Here is a 19,468-nt window from a genome sequence, read left to right as displayed (position 1 = left end):
TCAGTGTCATTTCCGTAAGTACTGCTCCCACCAGGAGGAAAAGACATAGTTTATCGAGATCAGCAAATAAACAAAGAACAAGAATACTAAATTGTCACATAGAAACATACTTAAAAAGGGGGGAAAAGAAGACTTAGCATTTTTATTCCTTGGTAAAAAACCAATACCACTTTATATAAGGGGCATCAAACATAGCAAGTTACCTATTTTCAACCCATTGAAGATGTTATCCTGTTTTTGAGAGCTCGTCATTGGAAATCTGTTACCCGCTGTTCTTCAAGTCTGCATCCTTTAAGAAAAGACTAACACAAGCATAGCTTGCCTTTGCAAGCCCCAAAACATTTAAAAATCTCCCATGAATTATTTACATGGCAGCCCCAATCAGCAACGTACCTGACAGACTCCCTAGCCGAAATGAAAGTGCACTGAGTAAAGGTGCCCAGGGAGGCAGGCCGCCTCCCACTGTGAGGTTATAGACAGAACTAAGTCAGCACACATTATATGTCAGCACTAACATCAGAAGGAATCAGATCCTTTGATCTCGGACCTCCATAGGAAGCTTAGATCTCAGACAAATTAGATAAAAAATGAATTTATAGCAGATATGTGTCCTAAGGCATTCATTCATCAGAATGTTTGGGTTTTAGGGAAGGAAGAATATTGAGTATCAAAACATATGAATTGGTATGCCTCCTTTCCACCTCCGCCTTGACGAGTTCCCATTAAAATGGAAAGATGAAGTTTCAAATTGCCCTCTACGCCTCTTAGAGTCCCATGGTTTTGCTCAAGTTTTGGGAAAATGGCATAAAACGTGGGAACATATATCCTGTCTCCATGAACAGAAGGACTTGGTGATTTGGAGGTCCATCTATGTTTACCCACAGTCAGCTATCCTCACCCTCTTCTTTCTGTCTTCTAAAACTCTCTTGGGCAACAAACATACGCTGTGCCTGTGTTGTGTAATTGGTGTGGGTACTAGTTACTGGCTTCCTTTGCAATGGAATCATTAACAATGGCTGTCTCCTCAGTCCCTACCCCACGCCCACAGTGCATCTTTTCCCAGCCCAATCCCCCTGTGCCGTACTGAGTTTTGGATGACCTGGATTCAGTACACAAGCCCAGTACAATCACCTGAACCTTGGAATTTTAGAACAACCTAAAGCAGAGAGATGAACTGATCAACCAACATAAAGAATGTAAAAGGTTGCAGGTTTGATCCCTGGTTGGGGGTGTGCAGAGGAGGCAACTAATGAATGTGTCTTCTCTCTCTCTCTCTCTCTCTCTCTCTCTCTCTCTCTCTCTCTCTCTCTCTCCCCTCTCCCTCTCCCTCTTCCTCTCTTTCTAGAAATCAATGAAAGCATATCCCTGGATGAAGATTATAAAAAAAAATGTACTACAACTTGGTTTCTCATTTGACAGTAATGGCAACAGCCCACCCACATATTGAAGAAGGTCTATGCAATGGTTAACAAATAATATTAAAGTATTCATTCTAATTTATTAATTGACAAATATTAATTAATCAATAGCATACTATTTCTTATGTTTTCCAGGTTATTTGATCAAGTGAAAAAATTATCATTTATTTTTTTTAATATGTTTTATTGATTTTTTTACAGAGAGGAAGGGAGAGGGATAGAAAGTTAGAAACATTGATCAGTTGCCTCCTGCACACCCCCTACTGGGGATGTGCCCACAACCAAGGTACATCGAACCTGGAACCCTTCAGTCCGAAGGCTGACGCTCTATCCACTGAGCCAAACCGGTTAGGGCTATCATTTATTTTTTTAATAAGCAGTGCATGACAACTTAGGAAGGTATGAAGATTTTAAAAAGAGAAAGAATGAAAGAATACCTTTGGTCTCACATTATATCATAAGTGGTCTCTATTTTATTGTTTTTATAATACTCTAGCAATGTAATGTTTTAATAAACCTAATTTAACTCATTAATCCATCTAGAGTTTACTTTGGTATATTTTTTGAAGCATAAATTTAGATTGCTAAATGTCTTAAACAGTCAAATTTCCTAGCTCCATATATAGACTAATGCTTCTGTTTTCCTTTATTTTTATCTCCTTGATCCTTTATTACATTTCTGGAACTAATATTTATATCTATATCTAATTGAGGTTATTTCCACTAAGGTCCTCATATTTCCTTGTGTCAGTATCACATTGTCTTAAGAATAGTAACATAAATATGATCTCTAGTTGAGCTACCCTTTCCCATTGCCATAAAATCCATTTCTTATTAAAAAAATAACTTTGTGTCATTGTTTTATATTTTCTGAAGAATTTTAGATTCATCTTATGTTGTTCTACTCTGTTTAAAATAACTGAAACTGTGATAAACCAAACTTAACTTAGGAATAATTGAGGTTTTTGTAGTATTAGTCAATTTAATTAGAAACATGCCATAATTCCCTATGAATTCTAGTCTTCTCTCTTAGTTATTCAATACAATATACTTTATTTTTTAATAAGTCTAATATATCTCTTGTTAAGTGTTTTTGTTTTATAAGACAGCATATTATTTGGTCACGATTATGTATTTTATTATGTTTCCTAACTGTATATGAATGACTTACACAATGTTATTTTGCATAGATTGGCATTATCTATAATAATAAAAGGGTAATATGCTAATTAGACTGGACATCATTCTGGAAGTCCTTTTGGGACTGAGAGAAGCCCGGGTCCTGGGTGTCAAAGGGAAGCCGGTGCCTGTAGTTGGGGGAAGCAGGCCTACTCTTGCACAAATTTCATGCATCAGGCCTCTAGTACTTGAATAAGTTACCCAAGTTATTTATAACTTATAGCAGTTAGTTATTAAGTCTTTTAAGTTAATATTAAATAATTATATCATCTGCAAATCAGCATGTGTTTTATCCAACATTGTCTCTTGACTTTGCTGTACAATCCGACTGCATATTTTAGCATCCCATCATACATGTTATATTATTATGGTAAGAGTGAATCATGTGTTTGTCCTCATTTAAGGAGGAATTCTTCTAATATTCCCATGGTTAATGTGGTATTGAATCTTGGTTGTAAATAGCATTGGAACTCTCCATCTTAGTTAGCAGGCAGGCTCTTATTCCTGGTTGCTTTAAAACAGTTTTATTAAGGAATTAAGTGCTAGATTTTAGTCATGTTTTTAAATTAGGAGATGTTTACGTTTTTATTATATAACATGGACATGCTATTTACTAATAAGTTCCAAATATAATTTTACTTTCTGGGAATTTATGACAACTTCTAATCCTGAGATGTTTTGTTTTTCCCTGACTCCAGACATCTTGAACCCTTCCCTCTCTTCCCCACTCCCTGTTGTTTTCATAGCTTTGTACTTTAAAAGGACACTGATAGTCCTTTATATTTTACATTCACAAAACACACCATATATAGTCAACAGGACTCTAAAATGGTAGAAATGAATCTCTGAAGTTGATGGTGCCATTCTTATATTTGTTTTCCATTCCCACTGATTTCACACACATATATATTTATATAAAAAATAATACATATATATATTTTATAAAGGACCAGTGGCCAAAGATCAGTGTGTAATTTGGAGAAGACAGCCCTGAGGTACGCAGCAGTATCTTCCTGCAAAGACAAAGGCAAAAGTGGTGGTAAGGAAGCTGGGGCATGAACCTAAGGCAGCCAGCAGAAAGCAGCGTCTGGAAGCAGGAAGTCACAGATTGCAAAATATGTGCAATCGCTATCCTAATATTAATTTTGTGAACCTAAATAAACTTTTTATATCTCTTTTAGAAAATATAAAGTTTTCTTTTTTTCCCAACAGTTCAAAGAACTGCTGGAATTTCATCTCTATCTTCATCATTCGCTTAACAATAGTCATCAGTGGTCTATATTGTAACATCCTATCATAAAAGTGCTTTGGGGATTAGAAAAGATACAGAATTTATAGGATAGAATCTGGACAAAATGAACACAAATAATTACATTGCATATAAAAGGTGTTAAGTGAACAAGAGGAAAGTGTTATAAAAGTTGACAGAAAAAGACTATCCCTTTTACATAAGAGAATTTGAAAAAGAGAAAAAATATTTGACCTGTGATTGGAAGGAACGGAACATATTAGATATGTGGGTAAATAGGGTGTTAGACTGAGAGACCATTGCTAACTATTGTTGAGTGAATAATGAAGGTGTGAATTTTGAAACTGGGAGGCTATGTTGTGTTTGGGGTATACTCTCTTGGAGGGAAACGCGATGGGGTGTGGAGGTATGGACATCAAGGAGTGTTCTAACTGAGGCTGAACTAAAGATATACCCATGAACTAGAGCATAAGACAAAAAGCAGACATGGCAAAGGTGGAATTGATAAAACTTGGCAAATAAAGGCATGCAGTGGTAAAGGTTAAAGTTAATTCCAAGGTGTAGGAGATTTGGGGGCCCTTCACCAAATTAGGAGAAAAGGGAACAGTTGAGGAGCGATACAAAAATTGAACATTGACAAAGCAAAGCTGACACCCGTCCTGGCATTTCTGTAAACCTGGGTTTGTGCAAACCACACAACCAAAGCCCCTAGCAAATGAGATGAAACTGTGTGGTATAATGTAGGAGCTAGAGGAACTAAACATGTAACATAGAATAATGATATTCTTTCTCTCTTTTGGTATTTTCTCTTTCCTTTAAATTCTTCAAATACACCTTGTTGATGTGATTGCATTGGAGTTAATCATTTTTGCTCAGAATTCTTTCATTTTCCCTAAAATATTATGCTTGTGTCCCAACAATATCTGAAGCTTATAAAGGACCGAGGACCTGATATCACAGCTTTGTAACTGCATGGAGAGGACATTATAAGGTACTAAATAAATATCAGGAGGTAGATAAATACTTATATATTTATTGGTTGATAAAATCTAATTGCCTCCACTAAGTCATTCCAGAAGTCTCTCACTTAAATGTTACAAAGATGAGTAATAGCTTTTGCCAGCATTTCTCAACCTTGGCGTTATTGACAATTTTAAGTCCAGTGATCTTTATTGTGTAGGTGGTCCTGTGCATTGTACGATGTTTACAGTATCTCTGATCTCACTAGATGTCAGCAGTATCCCCTTCCCCCAAGCTGTGACACAAAAATGTCTTCAGACATTGCAAATGTCTTCTGAAGGTAGAATGACCAACTGTCCTAATTTGTCTGGGACTGAGGGAGTTCTTGGGACACAAAACTTTGAAGGTTAAAACTAAGAAAGTTCTGAAAACCAGGATGCGTTTGCCACCCTACTTGGGGAACAAAATTGCCCCTTGTTGAGAACCACTGACCCGGGGGAACAGAGAGCCATCTATGTGCAATGAACTCCAAAAATCATAAGTACTACTGTGGAGGCACGCCTTTAGAATGCTTGGAACCCACAGAGAAAATACTCATTTTCAGTGAGGTGAAGAGGATTGGGGAAGACTTTTAAAAATAAGGAGGCACTTCAGGCGGTGCACAAAAGCTTGAGTAGATTTTAACAGGTGAAGACAAGCCATCCAATTGGAAGCAATTGTGCAAGCAAGTGGGTGGGAAGGTGTTACACAAGTCCCTGGATGAGTGAGCTAGCGTGGTGAGTACTGGTATAAGCAGGGGGCAGGAAGGTGAAATCCAAACTAAGATTTGGAAGGCAGGACAGAGTAAGGTTTTGAAGGGCTTTCAGTCTTAAGTAACAGTTTAAAACAACAGTAAATAACACCTGACTTGTTCTGCATTCATTACTGATTTTGACTCACTTCATCGGTACAACCACCCTAAAGGTAGGCAGTATTTTGCCAGCTTTACAGATGAGAAAACTGAAGGGCACAGAGAGGCCAGTGGACTTGTTTGAGGCCACAAAGTACGTCAACAAGAGAATCAGGATGAAACCCCATTCATCTGACTTCTGAGTTTCATGTCCTGAATTGTCACATTCTCCTGCCTCTCCAATCGACAGTGGAAACTCATTAAATCTCCTGAGTAGCAGAGTGACAAGAGCAAATGTGAATTTTAAAAGCCGGCTCAGATGGCTCTGTAATGTCCAAAACCTGGTTGGTAACAGTGAAATAAGAAGGATATATGCTTCACTCCCTTCTTTCCCCATGACAGCTCTCTAGATCCCCGCAGATTGCATCCATACAATTCTTGGTAAAAGCCATAACATGGTGAGTTTACAGTCTAAATCTACTGGAAATAATTAGCAGAAATAATTCCATCCGCTAAATAATTTTAGACCTATGGCAATGCTTAGTGAATGCAAAGGGCTTATGAGAGAGATAGACAATTACTTTATTAGCAAATGCTGAAAGTTTAAAAACACAGAGGGAACAGGGACACTAAAGTGCTATGGAAATAATGAAATAACACCACATTTATTTAAAGCTAGCGATAATTAGGTGTTATGTAGCTGGTAATAATTTTCAAAGAAAAGCAGGAGATGCCTCATTACTTGCCTTGGAAACAAAGCTCTTTAGATTTGGACAAACCTTAAAAGACGAGGAAAAAAAATCTGCTATGATCCCCAGGGGAGGATTCATACAACACATCTTTCTATTTTTAACTCGGATGCCTTAATAAAATGGCCTCTCTGACACTCCCATCTCTTCCATCTAAACCCTTCCACAGGAGCCCTGTCCCTTGTCTCACTCCAGATAATTTATTAATAAGCCACCACATAAAAAATGTTCCCTAATAAAACACCCAGGCATTGTGGACTGTCTAATGTAGTTAAGTTCAGCAGGGCAACTGAGATTCATGTAGAAATGGCCATATTAGATTAGGGGAGAGATTAGCATCACTGTTGCCATTCCCTGAAGAATAGAGCTAAATACCCTATCCTTCATTCACAGAGCTGAGTTCAGATGATTGTTTTGAAATACTGGTCCTGAATTTGCATGCAATAATATAGACTTCCAGAAGCCAAAGTTAAAGCAGTATCAGATGGAATATAGAAAGAATTCCCCTTCTCTATCTCTCCATTCTTCTCACCCCGCCCCCCCCCCACTCCCCTAACCTCCCCCTCCACCTTTTGGGGCATATCCAGGAGCTGAAGTATAACTGACTAATTTGTTAAAAAATAAAAATAACCTCATTTTCTCCATGGGAAAAAATACAAACAGGCAAACAAACTGATACACACACACACACACACACACACACACACACACACACACATACACACACACCAGAATTCATTGAACTAGTTAGATTGAGGCAGAACAACATTGGACTACTATTTTTTGGTTAAGCATGCACTCAGAACCATTAAGATTCATATTCCTTTTCAAGCAGAAAACATGATAATTGGCTATTACTTAGAAAAAATAGAAATATTCTCTTTAGAGCATATGTTTCAAAATGTTTTAGATCCATGGAAATGATGTGAATATTTTTCATACACCACATCTATTGGCAAATGGATTTTGTGATATGTCCACTATCTTTCTCTTTTCTTTATCCTTAGAAGGACAAGGGCAAAACATTGGTTTGAGGCAAATACCTATCTTTTGTCTGCTTGGCACCAATCTAATGGCAATTTAACAATATAACAAGCAGTCATTTGGTATAGTGTACAACGTAAGCAGATAATCCATTTTGCTAAAAGAACAACTAAGCAACAGAGCAGAACTTGACAAAGCTGACTCATTTCTTGAGGGTTCTATATTCAATCTAATTTGCATAGTTGGTATTTGGCAGCTACACTCTCTTCTGTCCCGAATTCAATACTGTTGCCAAACTGGCAGCTTTGCAATAGCTAAGGGAAAGATTCTATGCCTCAACTCTGGTTTTCCCTTTCTCTGTGTAACAAATTCAAATGGTAAGCCAATAATCTTCTACTAAGTAAGAAAATATAAATATCAAATTTAATAACTGGTTAATAGATGAGTGATCAGCTATCCTTGCAGATTCCTCTGCTAGGGTATAATTTCTTGAGAAATAACAAAGACTGAAAGAAAGGCCTATATGCTAAGTTCATTCAGAAACTGACAGCCAGGGAGAGAGGAAGGCTATGGGTCATCCACACTTCGTGTCTCTGGTGGGGATCACCCCATTGTCCCAGCTTACCTTCTCCCACGATGGGGTCCTCTTTTTCAGTCTCTGGCTGTGATCCTTGGCGTTTAGATGAGACATGGACATGATTCTTTTGATCATTAGTCTGGGATGCAGAAATATCTTCACTCTTTATTTCTAAATTAATGAGAAAAGGAAGTGCATGTTTCTTGTTGTTGTTGTTTTTTTCAGAATAAAATAACATTTTTATTTGTAAATGGGCCCTAAGTGTTAAGATATTTCCTTGGATGCCTCCCAAAATGATTGTGAAATAGATGCAATAGAATGCATATAATAAATCCAGAGAAATAAAGAAACAAAATCCCAACCCTGACTACCAACTACTGAACACCTGAAATGTGACTAGTTAGCATTGAGATGTGCTTTAAATGTATAATATACACCTAATTTTGAAAACAAAAGTAAAATATATAACATTTTAATGTTTATTACATGTTGAAATAAATTTTGATATGTTGGGTTAAGTGGCTTCTAGAAAATTACATTATGTGCCTCACATTTGTGACTCATGTTTTATTTTTATTGGACCGAGCTGGCATAGAATGTTACTAATATTTTTTAACCTTTTATTTTGAAATAATTATAAATTCACAAGAAGTTGCAAAGAAACATTCAGGGAGAACAATTTTCTTTATTCTAAAATGTTAATTTTAGCCATTTGAAAAGTACAGGAAAATATATAAAGAGCTGACTACTGCATACATCCCCCCACCCCACACCCCACCCCCCGCATAAAGTTCCTCCTGATCACTTTAAATTTTTAAATAGAAATTTAGGAGTCTATGTTCACACAGAACAATAAGAGAATTTAATACAGAGAAATGTGCCCATAGATATTGAAAAGTTCAAAGAACAAAAAGAGGACACTGGGTAACTGATAGATTAGTAACTGTAGAAAGAAGCTTCCTCTAGACCTAGGGGAACAAAAGAGAAGAAATGGGGTGAACAGAGTTTAGTGTATGTCCCTCCAAGGCTGGTAAGTTAAGCTATAAAAGGGAAGATGAGAATTAAATTACTTCACAGAGTCACATGAGATTAAAAATTATGAAAGGTCTTTGCTTTCAAACAGGAAAGCAACACACACAAGCACAATGAACTTTAGATTTGAAAACAAAGACCAAAACTTGGGGTTCAAAATATCACTGGCACCTACGCAGGGTGAGGAGATCTTGTTCTTCCTAAGAAAGACCAGGAATCCTGAAGTTTCCTTGTAGTTTGCCCAGACCCATCATGACAAGGAGAGAGATAGGGATGTCTGAAGCTGGTTTGAAATAGTGAATATTCCAGTCATGTCACCAAGCTTCTTCCATTCTCCTTCCTTTATTTCGACTTTCTCTCTTTGCCTCTCCTCACTTTACCTCTATATATTCACTCATATCTATTTGGTTTCCTAATACCTCCTATTATCACAAGTGTTTCACCCACTCATTGGCTGAGAGTTTAGGTTGGGTAGAGTAAGGGATTTGCTTTTCTTTCTCCCACACTCTAAGAACAGAATAAAAGATAGAAAGAAGCCTCTTTTACAGAACTTCTTTTCCTCAGTGATTTTTCCATGGAGAGAGAGAGAGAGAGAGAGAGAGAGAGAGAGAGAGAGAGAGAGCGCTGATTATGGGAAAATGTCTAAGAGCATAATTTCTATGCTCCTAGAGAAAACAAAAATAAAACACTAAGCACTCTCTTCCCTCTTTTGAAGGAGAAGAGGGCATTCCCCTTCCCAGACTCATCTTTGAAGGGTTCCCTGGGCAGTGGAGCATAGAATTTCAGAGAATAAGATCTGGAACCAAACTGCCTGGCTTCTTCCTGACTGTGGACCGTGGGGTAAGTAACTTAGTGTTTCTGGGCCTCATTGTCCACCTCCATAATATAGACATAGTATTTGGTACCTATTTTATAGGGCTGTTATGAATATTAGATAAATTCACGTATCTAAAGTACTTAGACCCTGGTCTATAGCGAGTGCTCAATAAATTTGAACTTTTAGTAGTATTGCTACTATTATTTAAGATTAGGCAATTCTTATCTTTACTGTATGAATTAAGTAAATTAGCTACATGTAGCTTAATATGTTGCAAAAGTTCATAAATGCTTTTCTTTGGGGAAGTAAAAGAAAGGCTAATATGTTATACATAATGGCATTGTTCCTCCAGTATTTTCATTCAAAAAAAAAAAAAACTACATACTTCTGCTTTTGCTTTTCTTAAACCAACAGCACACCAGACAGCAAAGAGTCAGCCACGAGACCACTGAGCACAGGGAGGCAGACAGGATGATGGTCGACTTCTCTGACCGAGTCACAGGTGAGATGGCGAATGGCCTGGATCGAGTCGTAAAATTGGTTCCTGTAAAAAAAAAAAAGTCTCAATAATAACTGTGCTAATATAACATTGTGGGAAAATATGCTTACAACACTTAGTAGGTTTAATAAATATTTATTGAATTAAATGACAAAATAAATGAACCTAAAATTAATTCAAGATTTCTATTGTTAAAGAACTACAGGAATCCAATTCCAATGACAGCTTACAATTGTTCTCTCTAATTTGTCAAACATTGATGAGGAATTCTTCCAATTCTTCCCTTTTATTCTGTCTTACCTTCTCCACCAATGCAAAATTTCAGTTTCATTCTTATGTTCCATTAATTAAAATAGAAATTCTCTGAGTTCTAGAATGTGTGAAGCTACTTGCTGTGACATATGTATCCTACTTAAAATATGGCATGTAGCAAAAAGACATGGCACCAAGACTCTTACTACAGGGTCAAGAGAACTTCAAATGTCAAGAGAACTGCAAATTTTGTTATCTGGAAAAGTGGAGGTAGAGCATGGTAGCTGAGCCACTTGGCTATGAAAGATGGAACAAAGTGGGTAACTCTACGGAGTGAATTTTTCTAAGACTTCATCTCAAACTTGTAATAGGCTTAACATTTTGACTGCTTACTCCCTTATTATTTTGAAACAAAGCATAAAAGAATCTAAAAAAAACACCTTGTCTATACACATAAAAATATGTACACAGATATTTATAATACCTCTATTCATAATCACCCAAACTCAGAAACAACCCAAATGTTCTTCAACAGGGGGATGAAAAAATCAACTGTGGTTTATCCAGATGATGAAATACTACTCAGCCAAAAAGAGAAAAAGAAAAATAAGAAGAAGGAAGGAGAAATGAAGGAAGAGAGGGGGGGGAGGAAAAGAAAGAGGAGGAAAAGAGAGGGAGGATGGAAGGAAAGAGAGAGAGAGAGAGAGAGAGAGAGAGAGAGAGAGAGAGAGAGAGAGAGAAAGAAGAGAAGAAGAAGAAGAAGAAGGAGGAGTAGGAGGAGGATTAGGAGGAGGAGGAGGCTGAGGCGGCGGAGGAGGAGGAGGATTATGAGGAGGAGGAGGAGGAGAGAAGAGGAGGAGGAGGAGGATGATTGCGTCGGATTAGTATTATATCTTATTGGTAAGGGCGCAGCGCCAAGCATAAAGACACGGAGGTTTCCCGCCAAGCCCCTGTTCCCACTTTTTCCCCCACTCTTCCTTCCCATCCAAGGTATTATACTGAGTAAAAGAAGCCCATATCACATTGAATGATTCCATTTATATGACATTCTAGAAAAGATAAAACTATAGCGATGGAAATCAGATCTGTGGTTGCCAGGGATTAGTGTCAGTGGGAGGAGAGGGTGTGAGGACAGAGGAAAGCATAAGGAAAATTTTTTGAAGGATATTTTCTGTATCCTGATGTGGGGGTGATTACATGAATCTATACATGTATTTGAAGTCATAAAAATATATACCAAAAAGATAAATTTTACTGGATATTATATTAAGTATGAAAATTTTAAGTTTGTCTATAATTTGGAAGGTGATAAATATGTTTATCTTAATTGTGGGAAGGGTTTCATTGAAATATACATTCAACAAAAATTATCAAATGGCATGTTTTAAAAATGATTAGTTTATCCTGTCCATTTTAGCTCATAAAAATAAAATATTTAGAAAAAAATATTGCCTGGCCAACTGGTGTGGCTCAGTTATTGAGCATCAACCTATAAACCAGGAGTTCGGGGTTTGAATCCTGGAAGTCAGGACACATGCCCGGGTTAAGGGCTCAATCCCCAATAGGGGGCATGCAGGAGGCAGCCAACCAATGATTCTCTCTCATCGTTGATGTTTCCATCTCTCTCTCCCTCTCCCATCCTCTCTGAAATCAATTAAAAAACAAAGCAAAACAAAAAAAAACCTTGCCTAAGAACACGAGTTAGTTATAGTTGGCATTAAAGTAGTTTATTCAAAACAAACAAATCAATCCAAAATCTCTTCTTTCATCTGAATCACTCAGACAATAATAGTTTTTATTTTCTCTAGTCAGGGAAACACCATGTTTTTCTTTGCTGTGCTTTTCTTGGGTTGAACTTGACAATTTGATTGACAGCCACGGTCAGATCTTTAGTCTCTTGACTCCTGGCTGACTCAGTCCCAAAGGTACCATAACCAAATTAGCTAGATATGGTTCTACTGAAGACAAACTTGGCTTGTTTCTTATCAATTAGTTTCTTTTTATGGGCATCAGAATAAAATAAATCCAGCCCGGATATGGGGAATAGGTTTTACTAGGGATTTGCAGAAGTAAAAACAAAATTCCTCATTCTTTTATCCATTTTCCAATGATTGCTCAGTGATTATTATCTTTGCTCAATGGATAAGTTATTGTTCTCATTCTTAAAGTATTTACAAGCTTGTAAATGAAATTAGATATACATACAAATGTTTGTAATAAAAAGACAGAATGTGACACATGCCACCGAATAATGCAAATGATTTGCTTTGGAAGGATACTGGCATTGATATGATCAGAAGAAGCATACCAGAGAAGAGAGTATCTAAGTGGGACTTTGAAGGTTGAGCAAATGAAGACAGAATGAAGAAAAGATCAATTGATATTTAAGAAATTAATGCCGGAAAATACTGGGAATTAATGCTCAAAAGAACTTGAGACAAAATTTGCTGAGCATTAAATGTCAGTCAAAAAGGCTCTTAACTGTATTCTGAAGGCAATGAAGTTTATAGAAGGGAAAATTCTGAGGGCCTGAAGTCAGGGAGACCTGTTTACATGCCTAGAGCAGTAACCTGGGTCTAAGATTGCAGACCGCCAGTTTCCAAATATTTTTAGCAGCAGAACATTTTTTTAAAATGCAATCTTAGACATAATCTCAGTATACTTACTTGTTCATAAATCTTTGTGCCTATGAGGTGCGATGTTTCACTACACCCTGAGAATATAACAGAATTCACTAGGATCCCTGTGTCTTTTGGAACTTACATTCTAATGCAGCACAGGGCACAGACAGTAGACAAACAAGCAAATCCAGGGATACTCTGATGGGAGGTAGTGGGAGGTGCCACAAGGACTAAAGTGAGGTTGGAAGACAAAATAACTGGAGGTGGGAACAGGGTTGGGGACGGTGCTGTAGAGAACATGGTACAGAAAAGCCTCTTTGAGGAGGTGTCAGCGGGAAGAAACCTGAGTGAAATGAGGATACGCCATGTGAATTTCTGGAGCAAGAGTACTTCAGGCACGGAAATGGCAACTGCAATAGTTTTTCTGGGCTGATGGCGGAAAGCATCCTTGGTTCCCTCACTCTCTTCCCAGCACAGAAGCCCATGGGGGATCCCCTAAGAACTTCATAGCTCCAAGAAATGGTTAGGAAATCCAGAGCCTTGGTTCTCAAAACTGCCTGGTACTGATGGTCCTATCGATATGGGAATAAGAGCTGCTTTCCCAAATGATTCCAGCACTAGAAATTGATATAGTGGGAAACAAGGAGTTACTCTCAGTATCTTCACTCTTAATATGATGTCAAATTAAAACCACAATGAGATAGCACCTTCCACCTGTTAAAATGGCTATCATCAATAAATCAACAAATAAGATGTGCTGGAAAGAATGTGGAGAAAGGAAATCCTTGTACACTGTTGGTGGGAATGCAAACCAGTGAAGCCACTGTGGAAAACAGTATGAAAATTCCTCAAAAAAATTAACAGATGAGCTGCCATATGATCCTGCAATTCCACCCCTGGGTATTTATCCCAAGAACTATATATCCCCTATGTTCATTGCAGCATTATTGACAATAGCCAAGATAAGGAAGCAATCTAGTTGGCCTTTAATAAATGAATTGAGAAAGAAGATTTGATATATCTAATGGAATATTATTCAGCAATAAAAAAGAATGAAATCCTGCCATTTGCAACAACATGGATGGACCTATTGAGTATTATGCTATGTGACGTAAGTCAGACAGGGAAAGGCAAATATCTTCTGATTTCGCTTGTACGTGGAATCTAAAAACACAAAACAAATACATAAACAAAACAGAAGCATATCTATCTATAGTATAGAGAACAAGCTGATGGTTGCCAAAGGAGAGGGAATGGGAATAAAACTTAAACACATGAAACGTGAAGACAATAAGGATTCACAGAAATGAAGGCCTTTTAATGCTTTCTTTTTATCTTCCATCTACTCTCTTCTAATTTAAACTTTTTAAAAAATATATTTTTAATAATTTCAGAGAAAGGGAGTGGGAGAGAGATATAGAAACATCAATGATGAGAGAGAATCACTAATTGGCTGCCTCCTGCACGCCCCTGACTGGAGATTGAGCCTGCAACTTGGGCCTGTGCCCTGACCAAGAATTAAACTGTGACCTCCTGGTTCATAGGTCTATGCTCAATCACTGAGCCACACCAGCTGGGCTAATTTAAATGTTTGTAATCTAATTCTGACAGAGCCCCACCTCACAGACTTGATATTGAAAATTATGAATTATGATTTAAGGAAAATGGCTAAAGAAAAACCGTAATCCCTCAGCAGTCTACTTTACAAGTTACAGGTGGCACCTAAGGTAAACTAGTGACCTAGTCAAAGTGAACACCAAGCTCAACTCAAAGTCAAAGTGTTACTGAGAAGCTGGACCACATTGTACACTTGGTTTTATAACTTATTCCTTAAAATAATCCTCATAAAATGTTCAGTCTTAGTTAACCACCAAGGAAATTAAAAGACAAAAGTCTCTAGGACAAACTATCCTTCAAAATATATCCTTGGGAATCCCATGGTCAAGGACCCTGATCATGTTTCCCCATGAACCTCTACTTAAATTAGGACACTGTCATAGATATTAAAAGAATATCTTCCTAAAACAACTAATAATAATTGTTTACTTGACCACAGAAGATATTCCCTTTGTGAAGAAAATGGTCCAAATCTTGGAATTAAGGAAAAACCTGATTTCAGATCTTATCAATGTCATTTTGAAGCATTTTCAAATAGGCCCATCAAAGATTTATCAAATTCTCTGGAACATACTTCTTTTTTTTTTTACTTTATATTTAATTGAGGATCAGGCTTAATTAATACAAGATTGGTAAGCTGCAAATGATTTTTGTCCAGTAAAGATGCACAGGATATCTGTAGACATCTAACTTCAAAGGCTATAGTTTTATTGTCCTGTATCCAATTTAACAAACTTATGTCAGCAGCTCCTTCCTGGTTGATCTACATCCCTCACATGTAATTTAACAGCTTTGCTGTCCTCCTGGATCCCTCATTATGAGTTCAATAACTGTTGACAAGTGCTCTTTACATATTTTTATGAAAGCCACATTTTTAACGTATTGAAAAGTTTACTATGACAGTTTGAATGCTTCATGATGGAAGACTAATGTCTGGATTTAATTAAATATTTGTTGTTGGGCTTAAGATACCTCACATCAACACATTTTACTTCCTTTGCCATTTCCAATATCTAAGAGGTCCCAATGAAATAATGACTGCTCTAATGCATTTTACAAAACTTTGAATTATCACACCTGTACATGAACTGCTTTCTACAGTTGTATGTTTTAGGAATCAGACTAACTTCCCTGGCCAAAATTAATAATTGATTGTAAATTTCTACCTTTCAGTTCAAATGCAATGTTAGTATTTTACAAATTATTTTAGGTGGATTTTCTGGAAAGTCAAATAATGCATGCGATATTTAAATTATTTTTTTAAGTGGGAAGCTCTGTGTTTCTATCAGAATTCAACTCTTTAAAAAGAGGATGGAGGAAATTGGACGCTAAGCTCTACCCTTCATGGGAATGAGAGAGAGGTATTTTACATAGGCTCCTCTGGCTTTGAAGTTTAATTAACATGTTTCCTACTATAAACTTGTTGGATAGCATTACTTTTTAACAAATAAAAATTATTAAGAATACTTCAGAAGGGAAATTTCTTTTTAATGTTTTTTCAAGAAGGACTGAAGCATATAAGCAAGTAACACATGCTAATATCTATATTTCTAAAAAAAAACAAACAAAAGGATTTTAAATGGGTATAGTTGCTATTTGGGGGGAGGCGGGCAGTGGGTGAGGGCAGAAATGAAAGAATTCATAATACTCTGTATCCCAGGACTCTTTTTTTTCTGTAAATTAAAATTTCTAATTAGTATCCAACCCAATGCTATCAAATGTCTCATATATATATTTTTATAAAGTAGAAAATTCAAAGAAAATTTTAACAACTAGAGGAAAATGGACATTTGGATTCTTGCTTACCAGGATTCTCCTGAGACTTAATTTCTACATGTGCTCTTGCTTCTCACACCTTAATAATATAATCAATTGATGTTTTTCTCTAAACTTACATGACTCCTTATTCATGATAAGAGCTATTCCAATGACAAAGGAGAAGGGGCTATTTTTTAAATAAAACAAACAGATAATAAAACACACAGTGCTGAAATTACCTGGAGGGGAAGTGACAGTAAAAAGAAAGTGCCAATTTGACCCAGAGATCAAAATTGCCAAGTTGGAGAAGCTCACATAACCATCTCGAGTTTCTGCCTGAGTACACCCTACGAATGAACACAAAAACAAAAAGTAAATGTTAGTTACCTACTCAAGACTAATCCATTTGAGTCTTCTCTATAGAGAGGCAACTGGACAATAAAGGAAACTTATTTTTTGAATTAAAGAGGTTACTAAATCCATCAGGATCAGATTAAGTCTTAGACAAGTCTTAGAACCAAATAATCCAATAATAACAGCTAACATGTATTGAAAGCTTAACCAGACACTGTGCTTTCTATACATTATAAATACATTATATGTACATTATAAATAAGCTTCATAAAAACGTATAAAATATTTTAATATCTATATTATTTAGGTAATAGGAAATAGGCTCATAAGATGTTAAATTACTTAGTACTGGGGTTATAGCCCAAATTTGCCTAATTTCAAAGTTAGCATTCTTAACCACTGCTGTATCTCCACTAATTTATTATTAAATGTCTCTCAAGAAAGAAATGCCATTGTCTTCCTAGGTGGTCAGTTTTTTGGCTCTGCCTCTCTTCTATGCAAAGGTTCTATATTTTATGTGAGGACAAAGTTAGGCCAATTGATCAAGACTTCAGCAATGCTTCAAATCATGACTGATAAAGATTTAGCAACTTGAATTGCCTGGGCCATGGTTTCCCTGAATAAAATGCAGAAAAGAAAGCTCTCATTTTCTAAAAATGGGCCATCCATTTATAAAGTGAAAGAAGACAACTCCAGGCAGGCTCACCTTCACAATGCCATTAATTAGTCTTCTGACTCCACTATCCTCAAATTACTTTGTTAATTAACAGCTGCTACTAAAGTCACTATGGAAAAGTCACTGTGATTGGTACGATGGACAATGAGATAGGAGAGTGTTCTTAAAGTTTGTAAATTGGTTGGAGATCTTTTAAGGCTGAAAGGTATCATAAAGATATAATATGCTTAGTGTTACATATTTCAATTCAATTGCTCAGTCCTTTTGGTGAAAACATTTTCTTTCCTCATCAATTTTGCAAAGCTAACTAAACTTCCTTTTTTGGAATCATCTTTTCCTTCATCTCGTCAGAGTACCAAAATAAATAAAATGCCCAGAAAAAAAAAATGGAAATAAATAAGCCAAGACTAAAATAAATGATAGGCGCCCAAGATAAATGCAGTTTATACTCTTTAAAACCTATATGCATCAAAATTATGGTCCATAAACTCTTGCAAACAATGAACTGCAGAGTACAGATGTTCAACATGAAATCGTTTGCTGCAGTTTTTCCTTTGACAAACGTCCTTATTGTTCCCATCTTTGGAGGAATACAAAGCAGCATTTAATCGAAATGTGTCCGTAGAGCACAGTGAGTCTGCCTCGTAGAACAGCCGCCAAACTGCCTAATGGAAAGTGCTTTAGCTCCAAATGGGTTTGCTTTTGTGTTAAATACCAGCTTGCCTCAGAGATCTCTACAAAGATTCCCATATATATCTATGATATTCTCAGATTTGAAGCATATGCGCTCAAAAGCTGAGGCAGTTGCTGCCAAGTACAGTACATTACTCCAGGGTTCATCATATCTCTGGAATGATAATTGTAAAATATACCAGTGCCATTGCCAGGCTCCCTGACCAAGCTGGTATAAACAACGTACTGGCTGCGGGAACTTCCACGAGATGGGGTGTTGGGCTTGTGCAAAACTGAAATTGATTACATGACTTAACTAAGGATTGCTACCTGAGTGTTTCTGCAAGGCATATGGTTTCTAAAACACCTTTTCAGCTCAAGTTCTCTGCCATGCCATCTCTCTCACCTCTAGCTAAACTAGCAAACTATTACATATTTACATCAAACTATATCATTAATGTTTACACTTTATTTTTTTAAATATTAAGAACATCTTTTCCCTACAACTAGGATTTATAATTACCAAAGGATCTGGAAGGCCCTTAAATAATAGTTTTTGTGTATGTAAATCTGCTTTTTAAGAAATAATCTCTTTTTTACTGAGGAAGGTCTACTGAGACAAAAGAACATGAAGTTAAATTGCAAAATAAAAGATTTACACTAGATCTATAGGTATAGTTTTGTTGTTGTTATTTTTATTTTCTCCAGGAAATACTCAGAATAACTTACATAATCCATCCCAAATGGATTGGGTTCCATTTTTTCCGAAGTTAAGTAGAACTATTTCATGATGGTTTTAAAAGATACTTTCAATCAAATGAAATAGAATGTTTTGGTGATGTGGGCTCTCTAAACACAGAAAACTGCACAAGATGTTTTCCCTACATCACACACACACACACACACACACACACACACACACACACAGAGTGTGCATAGAAGACAACCTCAGCATGTTCCTCATACTTTCCCAAGTATCTCCCAAGGAGAAGAATGATGACAATACTGATCCAGGTGAGTCCCCATGCTTCGTGTGAGTTGGTGTTAATAGAATAAAAACGCAGTTTCATGCTTCATTTATTCTACATAATCATAATAAAATTCTAAGCTAGTCGGTGATCAGATCCTTAGGATAACTAAAAGAAAAATAATGAAGGATTTGGGG

General features: G+C 36.6%; 1 protein-coding gene across 4 annotated transcripts in view; it reads right to left on the bottom strand.

Annotated features, from left to right (window-relative positions):
• PKHD1 (PKHD1 ciliary IPT domain containing fibrocystin/polyductin) overlaps positions 1-19,468 on the bottom strand; it is a 401,585-nt gene that overhangs the window by 10,880 nt on the left and 371,237 nt on the right. For 2 of the 4 annotated variants that reach the window (XM_036317771.1, XM_036317773.1), the window contains 3 exons: positions 16,841-16,948; positions 10,240-10,398; positions 8,054-8,176 (listed from right to left, as the gene is read on the bottom strand). In XM_036317771.1, coding sequence (XP_036173664.1) covers positions 8,054-8,176; positions 10,240-10,398; positions 16,841-16,948 — 390 coding nt within the window. Of the gene's footprint in view, positions 1-3,352; positions 3,611-8,053; positions 8,177-10,239; positions 10,399-16,840; positions 16,949-19,468 lie in introns of those variants that run through there. The other 2 variants (XM_036317774.1, XM_036317772.1) reach the window with 2 other exon arrangements.

This window comes from Myotis myotis, unplaced genomic scaffold, assembly GCF_014108235.1.
Source record: "Myotis myotis isolate mMyoMyo1 unplaced genomic scaffold, mMyoMyo1.p scaffold_m19_p_7, whole genome shotgun sequence".
In the NCBI taxonomy this organism is placed as follows: Eukaryota; Metazoa; Chordata; class Mammalia; order Chiroptera; family Vespertilionidae; genus Myotis; species Myotis myotis.
This window is presented reverse-complemented; position numbering and strand designations above follow the sequence as displayed.